The 10,779-nt window shown below is 33.1% G+C and overlaps 1 protein-coding gene across 1 annotated transcript; it reads right to left on the reverse strand.

Annotated features, from left to right (window-relative positions):
• Positions 1 to 2,157: 2,157 nt before the first annotated feature.
• On the reverse strand, positions 2,158 to 9,256 carry LOC139697450 (uncharacterized). The gene is made up of 5 exons (XM_071596172.1): positions 9,001 to 9,256; positions 8,656 to 8,826; positions 6,868 to 7,092; positions 6,459 to 6,582; positions 2,158 to 2,261 (listed from the first exon to the last, which is right to left on the reverse strand). The coding sequence occupies exons 1-5, from the start codon at positions 9,133 to 9,135 to the stop codon at positions 2,158 to 2,160; spliced, it is 759 nt and encodes a 252-aa protein (XP_071452273.1). The 5' UTR covers positions 9,136 to 9,256.
• Positions 9,257 to 10,779: the final 1,523 nt, after the last annotated feature.

A 10,779-nucleotide genomic window follows, 5' to 3' on the forward strand; every position in this document is an offset into this window, starting at 1 on the left:
CAATTTGTAAGGAATACAGAAATATTGGCAGTCTAACCTTGCACTTAGCTAGCAAGATACATTTGGTTATATACGAGAGAATGAAGAACAATGCCAAATGACAATATTAGTTTATTTTCAGGAAGAGGAAAGGCCTTGCAGTAATCTTGGCCCTTAAAGGTACACTAACAAATTAAATTCAATCAGGATGTATTTTCTGATTTGATCAACATGTAAAAGTAGATTTTTTTTGCATATATTTTGAAAACATAATATTTTAAATAAGGACCTAATTATAAAATTGGGGAAGCATGATTCTAACAACAAGTTCATGTCTCAGACTGCTCACAGGTACAAACAGAGAAAATATGGCAGTATATGGCAATGTGTATTGCAATTTTGCATGTTATACAAACACGTATAACAGGCCTTGTATGGAGTGCTTTGAAAATTGAGTGTAGCAATGGATGGAGAAGAAATAGGACAAAAAGGAAAATAAAACAATTGCGATGAGAAAAGGAGATTGAGGATTGTTTATTGTGTTAACACTTTTCACATTTTCTCTGCCTTAACAGGGTGTATGTCTATTGCGTGAGCTTCAAGGATGTCTTTTTATTTAGATGTCAGATCTGTTTTTGGCTGTAAACATGCATACTCATGTTTGTGATGCACTTTTAAGAGCCCATTTCAAAATAAGGAAGGTTTTATTTTGGGATGTCCTCTCAAAAAAAAGCATTGCAGGTTAAAGTACTTAAATTCTAAATAAATCTGACAAATTTAGTTAATGCATATACATGATTAAAACCTATAAGTTCCTTTTTTAGAGTTTTACACTTAAATATATAATTACACAATTTCCATTTCCAGTCATTATTCTACCTAGAAATATTTATACCGGGAACATATTTATTTAACATAACATCACTTTAACAAGATTAAAGACTCAGCTATTTCACCAATGTCATCCAATATAAGTACATCCATATGATACATTACATCACTTACAATATCAGCTCTTTTATCCTCAAAGGTTGATGATTGAGTTGCAAAACCTATACTTTCAAAGTACTATTTGGAATAGTAAAATAATATGTATCTTTTAGTTTAATTCTGACCTGATCCCTACATTTACCTGAATCATCTTGGTCCACTCCATCCTCATTTTGTGATCTGTTATTATCAGTTGATTCTCCCTTCTCATTATGGATTCCATTATGCTGAGATCTTTCCACATATTCCACATGACATGATATATTATCCTTCTCCTCCATGATGGATTACGTCAATCTGTAAAACCAAAATCTGACCCAAAACTCATCTCCCCAACATCAATATGTTGTGATATTATCGTTTGAAAATGACATGTGTTTACGGAAGATATCTTTGAACGATTGCTAAGTAGCATGAGATAAAATTCATTCGAGTCTTACAAACTGGTGAGGCTGAAACCCGAGAGTTTAAGAGGCAGTGGGTCAATATTTGAGATGTGAACTACTCATTATGCCTAAAAATCTGCTTGATAATTTGGTCCATATTGTGAAAAATACTAACCTGGAATAATACAGCACAAAAAATGTCCCTAAATATTCTCCCCACGCATATCTTGTAAAATATGAGTAGGTAGCATACCAAATTACACTTCCATAATGTAATTTGGTATGCTACCTTTTGCAAATGGAAACTGTTCTTCAAAATAGCCTCATGTGATGTTATATTTGAATATTCGAAACATTTAATGAATTTGGTTTTTCTCCTGCTACCAAGTGTAAATGCCTTTTTAATTGATTTCACTAAGTTTATTAAATAATTTGGAATTAACCCTATCATTATAAGATTGAATTAATTTGCAGAGAAAATCAACATAGTTCTTCGTTCAACATTTCATTTAATTTTAGCATTTGAGGATACTCATTGCAATGTTGGTTTAAATACAAGTGTTGATTTTAATCCTCTATCAGCGAGAAATTTCCCAGATATGCCATTTGAAAATCCACCACCCATATCTCTTTGAATTTTAAATGGTTGATGCTCACAAAAAATATTTTTAAATGCTTCAGTTACCTCCTCTGGCCACTTCTGGATTGTAAAATTCTGACTAAAGCTAACCTTCAAAATAAAATAATAGCCATACATATGCAAGCATTACCATGATTAATTCTTTCAAAATATACATATTGATCAAGCTGCATTGGAAGCCTTCATCCCTGTTAGACCTTTCTCAACTATTTCTCTTAAATTTCCTTCCTGCATAGGTGAAAGTCCATTCCTGCAGCTTACCAAAACTGTTAAATAAAGGGCTACAGAGTTTAAACATGGCCATGGAAGCCTCATGGGTGATTCATTGTTAAGTATACCAAAAACATGAAAATTAAATTGAAAGAATGCTAAATTGATGACTATGAAATTTTAATTTAAACTTATGAAATAGTTTTTTAATAAATTGCTGTAATCATAAAAGAAAAGTATAAAGTGATATATTATATCATATTTTATTAAAAATATCACAACACAGCAGGATAATATCTGAGAACAAAAATATTTTCATTATAATTTTAGTATTTTATAATGGCATCTAGTTAATGTGAGGGAATTGATGCATACAACTTTTCAAATTTCAAACAGAGGTCAGTGTGCTATTGCACTTCAAATATTAGTTCTCATTTTGGTTCTCTTTGGGTGATAGATGTGTGTGATATTAGGGCACTCTATTTGGTGTTTACTTCTCCATGCAACTTCATATGCCTCCTAAGGTTACTTTTATCATTAAATGCTTTCAAACATATTGAACACTTATAAGGCTTTTCAGCAGTATGTGTCAGAAGATGATTATCCAGGTAATCTTTGCGATTGAATGATTTCGGACAAAACTCACACTTGTAAGATCTCTCGTCAGTGTGTGTTAACAAGTGCTTCTTCAGATTACTGTTTAGAGCAAATGATTTTGAGCAGATGTTACACTTGTATTTCCTCTCGCCAGTGTGTGTCAATATGTGTCTCCTTAGATCTCTATTTTCAGGAAATGCCTTTGAGCAAATTTTGCATCCGTGGAGCCTTTCATTAGTGTGTCTCAACATGTGACTCTTTAGATTTCTAAGGTGAGTAAATTCCTTTGAGCATATATCACACTTGTATGGTCTTACACTGACATGCGTCTTCATATGCGCCTTCAGATTACCCTTGAGAGAAAATTCTTTAGAACATATATTACCATTGTGCCTCATTTCAGCAGCGTGTGTCAGGATGTGTTGTCTTAGGGATCCTTTGATTGAGAATACTCTTGAACATATATCACACTTATGCTGCCTTTCATCTGAATGTGTCAACACATGATTCCCAAGGAGACGTTTCTCCTTAAAAGATTTCACGCACATTTTACATTTGTGAGGACTCTTCTTAGAATGTGTGAACAGGTGTCTCTTTAAGATCCACCTTCGAGAAAAACTTTTCAAACATATTTCACATTTAAATGGCTTTTGAGTTGACCTAATCTTTGGAATTTTCTGGTGCACTGTTGGCATTGATGATATTTCTCAAGAGTGTGCATCACTTCGATATGCCTTGCAATGTCATTTTTACACTTAAATACATCCGAGCAAATATGACATATGAATTTTATCCTTTTCTTAAGGTGCTCACCAAATTGACAAGTGTTCAGAAGGTTACCTACAGCATCTATCCCTGTACATTCTTGCTTCTGGACATTGTCTAAATATTTAAAGAAAAATAAGATAATCAATAACTAGTTATAAACAAGTTTTTCATCACAAGTGGGGATATTCACATTTCTGAACATAAATAATAATATTAAACATATTCGTACACATTCTTAATGTATTAATGAAAGTAGGTTTTCAATCAAATGCTTAAAAGTCTTTCTTCATACAAATTCATCAAGCTGTCTGGTTATCCTATCAGCTGCAATAATGCTTAAATCTCAGGAAAAAGGCAGCTGTCATCACATAATGCTGGCCTTAATAGTTACTTCAATGAGTTTTTCCCAGAATGTCCATGGAAATTGCTTGTACTCACAATAAAAAGATAGGCTTAATACTTCTTAGCCTCTATATAAACCTTTTTAAGAAGTATATTGTAAGGAAATGGCATGAAATTTGTGACAAATTATGTGAGCAGTTACTTTTTGCTAAATTCTGTGGTTTTATAAAATCATATCAAAGAATAATTTTTAAATACTTTTGAAATAATTTCCTCTTGTTGATAATTTAAAACTTTAACTGCGATTGACTGAAAACTATGACCCTTGTGCCAACTTTCACCTTATTATTGACTATGTCAATAGACTATTTAACCTAACATACACCTTTTTGTTGACTTAAAACAAGTGGGCATTGAAAGTGAAGAAGGGATAGGGTTGATTAAAATTAAGAAGGGATAATTATATTTCCTATGCTTTAAAAGAAAAGCAAGCAGGAAAGGAAAATATCACATAGAGAAGGAAATTCTTTGCCTAAAGAACAGAAAACTAAATAAAAAGCATAACATTCTACGGCTTTCAACAAATGGCACAAATTAAAACAACAGTCATTGAAAAGGCTTAACTAAAAAGGTAAAATGGGATCTATGAAAATGACAATACTTAGCGATGAATAAAATCATGAGTTCAATCATGCCCAATTAATTAATGAAAAAAAATGGTCAATTTAGTTAGTGATGGTTTAATTGACCTAACACCAAGCCTTATATTTAATTATGTGAACCTAATTATTAGTGCAGTATTATTAAGCGGTCATATCCTTATCCTGTGCCACCTGATTTCACATTGAAACACATGGGACACTTATTATTTTGATTACCTTTTGTTTAGCAAAAAATGATGAAAAGGAATTATCTAAAAAAATGGTCCATGTGGTCTTCCATAACTTTTCCAAAAGTGTTAGTTTAGGATATTTATTTTCAAAACAAATACATTTTTGACAGGAACTTTGAGAGGGAATAAAAGAAAAATTCCTAAATTTTAACAAAATAAGTAGAACAATGAAAAAATATATATCAATAAGGAAAAAAATTCTTTTAAAGGTCAAAATACATTTCATGCTACTGCTTTTAATCAAATGCAAAAAATAAATCAATAACAATTGACATGACAACACTACAAAAAGTGTGATGGGGATAAAGAAAATGGTAGTATGCCCCAGTGAACTTAAAGTTATGTTATTCACTTGTTTTGACTATGGCATATTTTAATGAGTATTCAGATTGGTTTATGTTTTGTATAACTGTAATTTTGGCCTGGCTTGCCAAGTCTTTCTTCTGGACCAGGAAAAGAGACTGGTCGCAATTCCCTGATGTGTGAATTTCACATAGCCAGGCTTAATACTGGGTGAAATCTACTGCTTGCTAGCATACCAACCTTTAAGTTGATTACAGTTTACAGATTAACATCCAGACCAATTAGCTGCATGTTTATATATCATATATGTATGTTTGTATACTATATATATATAAATATAAATATATATATATATATATATATATATATATATATATATATATATATATATATATATATATATATATATATATATATATATATATATATATATATATATATATATATATATATATATATATATATATATATATATATATATATATATATATATATATATATATATATATATATATGTATTTACTGCTTAGCCACATACAAATAGGTAAATATATAACTCTCTTAAATGAGCAGTTCAGTAAGTAAGTGTTTTACAACAAAGAACATTCCTGAGGAAAGTATACGTTGTAATTGTGTGCTGCCATCTATCGAATGATGAGGAAATAAATGTCGGACTGATTTAACGGTTAGCTTGGATTTGGCAGCCATTTGAGAAAGAAGTGTTTCATGATTTTCGCTGAGATGGGAAAGGAGCAGTACATGAAATTCATGATTCATGATTCATGAAATCTCCTGGTACCAACCTATGGTATGTGGTAGGGAATGAATGAATTAGAGAATTGAAACCTTTTAAATTTTGTTGAATGGATCATTAAGCTCTGGCTCTGTGTGGCTTGGAAACACAGTCATTGAAACAAGAGGAGATGCAAGGAATGATTGCTTTTGATGTGAAGGTTAGGAAAAGAAGGTGGAGTGGACAGAAAGAAAAACATAGAAGAAAGTGCTATTAGTGAAGAGAGAGCGGACTGTTAGGATAAACCCCAAGGAAGCAGGATTGATGGATTCAGAGTGCTCCTCATCCAATGGCATTAGGCCACAGCACTTGCAAATTGGCATGCATGCAGACTACATCTTGAAAATTCAACTTCACTTATACCCCAAAAAATGTTTAAAAAAGTCCATAAACAGTTATCAAAGGCATTGCTATCAAAGGCTTTTATAAGTAAGCAACATTAACAAGTTCCTTGTCAATGTTGCTTATTCCTTCTACATCACTTAATAGGAAACACTGAGGGCAATGAAAGGGATTTGCCTATGGTAAAGTGAAAAACTAATAGTCATGAGACCTTACCTTGTTCCTGCAACAGATTCATTCCCAGGCATTTGTCCTCCTGAGGAATGTCAAAACTACAGTCTTCCTTAATATCTACTTCCTCATTAAAGGATAATGAAACACCTTTATCTTTCAATGGGTCCTGAAAGACAAACATTACAGATGCAGACATGTCACAGTATAAGGTTATACTCTCCTAACAACTTCTGCAGGCACAAGAATAGGAACTGTAATCCATTATGGAGAAACAAAGTAAACTGGAATGAAAGGATAACAAAAACAAAGTGCAACTGTCATGATAAAAAAGGGGGATTGCTCAAAATAAACAGGAAAGTTTTTTTCAAAAGAGACTGGATTTAATGTGCAGATGGTTAATTGTGTACACATTATTATACATTCACATACCATATTTTATATACACACTCACCAAATTCTTTGCTTCCACATTACTGCACCAATTATTTTCATCTTCCTGAATTAATGCATTCATTGGCAGTTTAATATCCTTTTCTGGAGCTACAGAGCATCCACTAGAAGTCTCAGCCTCTTCTTTTACAATAATCAAGTCATCTCGGACATTCAAGGCACTACTGCCAACAGTGTCAAAGGCGAATGCATCCTTATCAATGTCTTTCTGATTCTCAGTGGGCAACTAATGGAAAGCATAAACAGGTTATAATATCATAATTGCAGATGATAAACATTTACAAATAAGAGCATCAGGACAATACATCTTTCCAGCTAAGCAAATACTAGAAACAGCAGTAAAAAACTTAATCACTTTAAGCTAATTTCATAATAAACTTTGTGAAACAACATTTGTTTTCACTGCATTGCTAGTATAATAGCTTAACTCTATAACCTAGATCAATACCTTGTTGAATTTATTAGTGGTAATCCAATTATTCCAAGTGCTCACGAAATAATTGGCATCTCTATCAATCATTTCTGTTCAAGCCAAATGATATGAGATTCTATAGCACTACTGAATGGCCACAATTTGCATGACATACCACAAATCATATCCTCTCCTAGCCTCTTTGCACCTTTGTTGTCATTGCTCAGTACATCACCCTCCTCCTTATAAACCATAAACACAGCAATCAATGGGAACCTCCATTTGGCAGTTAATGTTATAGTTCACCCAATTTTAACCCCTACATGTCATTATATGAAATTCACCCATTAGCAGTGGATTAATAATTGGGAGTGGATAAATCCTTTCCCAGTGCCACCAATGGTTTTCCAAGATTACATCTGGTAACGAAATAAGATTGAAAATGCTCAAGTCCATGGTATAGAGTGACCATAGTGGTGTTTATACAAATCCAATACAAGTCTCCTAGTTGAGAATTCAGTATCTATCACCTGCCTACCACACCTCAATCTACTACTTATATTTCTTCTTAATCCCATTAAAAAAGAGAAGAAACATTCTGCCTTGATAACATTTAATTAAACCCTTTTCAATTCATTGGAAAACATTTGGTATGAGGGTATGTCCTTGATGGACAGTGGCACTACCAAATACGCAGAACTAAATATCAAGGTGGCAGCAATTGTAAATGAAAAAATCAATATCAACCTAATAAACATAGACCTAGAAACAGATAGAATACCATTGGTAGAAGTACACAGAGCTGACATCCTTGATATTGATCAGGTCTTAATGCCTCCGAGCAATCAAAAGGAGGAATAAATTGACAAAATACACCCTCACAAAGAAGACATAATAGGGTGTGTATTACCTCAGGGAAACCCTTGATAATGACTGCAGAGAGAAATGCAATAAAGGGCAATGGAAGAGATGGTGATGAGGAGGGAGACTATGGCTTATGTGCAACTAATGCCTGTGCAGAGAAGGAAATTGAGTTCTGCCGGAGAGAGACAGGGGATAGTCATCACCAAACTTGGCGATGAATAACCAAAACCAAAAATGGCATTTGAATACATTGGAAAAATATTCCAGGTGACTTTTTTATAATGCATTTCCATTTTTTTACTTTTTAAAACAAGGAAAATTTTCCGAGAATACAAAATTTAAAAACTTTTATTTTTCCCATTTCTAGGATTGGGTATTTCCGCAACACTTAAAAATTAATTGCATTGATATTATAGACCTTAGTGATGACGAAATTCTTTTCCCGCAGATTCGTGTTCGCAGAAGGAAGAGTATTCGTTGTTCACAAAATTCAATTTAATGAATACAACTGACCTCTTCTCGATTGGTTATCCACTCCTTCGCCTTAAAATTGCACTCCTTTCTCATGCGATCATAGAAATCAGACAAACATTCGCGACATCGACGCTTAAATAGCCGGTATTCAGTCAGTAAGTCCATGCAGGAAGAACACACCAACCAGGGATGATTTGCATCCTGCACAACCTAATAAAGTATTTCATAAACAGATATTCAGCAAATAACGCACTAAATCCTCTGACCTTAATATCACCATTCTTTGACACAAAAATATACGGGACATATAAACCACCTTTTAACTCAAATAAGATTTTTTACAAACATAATTTCAAAAGCAGTCAAATAGAAAACTAAACTTACTTTGAAATCTATTAAATCTTCTATTGTCTTTTCCAGCATGATTTGTAATTTACTATTCTCGCCGAAAACATTGATCAACAGTCCACGACTGTTTAAACACAATCTGCACACTTCAAATTCGGCTGTATCGCACATTATGAAAGTTTTAGACTGCTCCGAATGATTTACTGGACAATCTTACCCAAATTATTTCGGCAATATGTCACAGTTTACTTGAAATAGAACTAAAATTTATTAAAACAGCCGAATCCTCATGGTAAACAACTCAACAGCTGGACACTTGCATTCCGTTCTTCATCTGTCATACTCATTTGAGAAGTTCTCTTGAATTGCAATGGTATCGATTCATATGGAAATAAAGGATCTTAATCCGATCACAAATATGTCGGGGTATTTCAATGTAATCTAGTAATTAAGGGAAGAAAAAATAATTCCGTTTTATATAATTTTAATAGTTAATAAGGGATGACGGGCATTCTTTGATATCATATACAATTCGAAAAAACTAAAAAGGTCTTATATGTACCAATCATTCATTTTAAAGATCCGGATCAAAAGATCCAGAGCGTTTTTCCTTCGATTGTTAATGCAAGAATAACCGAGTATTTAAAAAGCGATAGTTATTTTCGTTGTAGACATAGATTGTATTAAAAATATTTCAAATTCCTTGTAACCGTTTCTTCATTCAGTAACTTCCTGAATTAACATCAAAATAATTCTTCAACCCGTAGGAACGGGACTTTGAAGAACTGGATCTTTTTCTGACGATGTGAATCGATGTCCAGTTAATAGAAAAGGTTGTTTGCTATGGTTAATCAGATAATTAAGATCTCAAAATAAGCTTCATGTAATTTTCACCATCAATGTTACGTGATTCGTCTAATAATTCGTAAAATATGTTTCTATGTTCTGACTCAGATTCAGATCGACTCTAATCGTATCAATCCATTGATTTAGAAGATATACTTCGGAAATAAAATGAACAGCTGAAGAACGAAACGCAAGTGCCCAGCTGGGAAGTTCAGTTGTTTACTAGTGTTGTTATAATAATTTTGTAGGCTAATTCAAGTAAATTGTAAACTTTGTTATCATATATTTAGCGTTAGGTTGCTCAGTAAATCATTGGTAGTCCTTGCAAACGTTAAAGATGCGCGAAACGCTGAATTTAAACTGTGTAGATGGTGATTAAAAAGCCGCGCTATGTTGTGAATGTAAAAAAGTGAAGTACCCAATTAAGTAAGAGTTTAAATAATTTTAAAATGCGGGAATTTATTTGAATTTGGTGATCACTAGGAGCCAAAATAAATCCAGATCGACTGTCCACATCGCGCTTAGTAATCGATTCAGAACGAACGACCCATCGATATATAGTTGGCCATTTTGAAATCTATTGCTTACGAGTTTTTAATGTTGACAGTTTTAAGTGCTACGAAGATGGCTCGACAAGAAAGTTTAAAGTGTAGATTATGTTTTGGCCGTGGTGGTCGGTTGACAAATATTTTTAGTGAAAACGACGATGCCGAGCAGTTGGTGCGGGAAGCAATAGAAGAGTTATTGGAATTGAAAGTAAGCTATCCATTGCATGTTTACGTTTTCACCATGACGCTTTCATCGTAATTTTACCACAAAGTATTTGGTTGTTCCCGGTTTTATGCCAAAAAAAGCCTTTGTATTACTCTGTTAATAATTGGAGTCCTTTTGAGAGAAGATGTGTGGGGTTTATTAGCTTGATAATCTTGCTTTCGTAGGTAGTGAGGGATGGAAGCCACCCGTGGTTTA

The sequence above is a fragment of the Hetaerina americana genome, unplaced genomic scaffold (genome assembly GCF_022747635.1).
Source record: "Hetaerina americana unplaced genomic scaffold, ioHetAmer1.1.p SCAF_77, whole genome shotgun sequence".
Lineage (NCBI taxonomy): Eukaryota > Metazoa > Arthropoda > Insecta > Odonata > Calopterygidae > Hetaerina > Hetaerina americana.

What these genes read in the sequence shown, in the direction of transcription:
- LOC139697450 (XM_071596172.1), bottom strand. Translation starts at nt 9,135, where the DNA reads ATGTGCGATACAGCCGAATTTGAAGTGTGCAGATTGTGTTTAAACAGT. An exon ending in AAGATTTAATAGATTTCAAA is followed by an intron (nt 8,827 to 9,000) that starts GTAAGTTTAGTT and finishes ATACTTTATTAG; the next exon opens with GTTGTGCAGGATGCAAATCA. An exon ending in ATGTGGAAGCAAAGAATTTG is followed by an intron (nt 6,583 to 6,867) that starts GTGAGTGTGTAT and finishes TTTGTCTTTCAG; the next exon opens with GACCCATTGAAAGATAAAGG.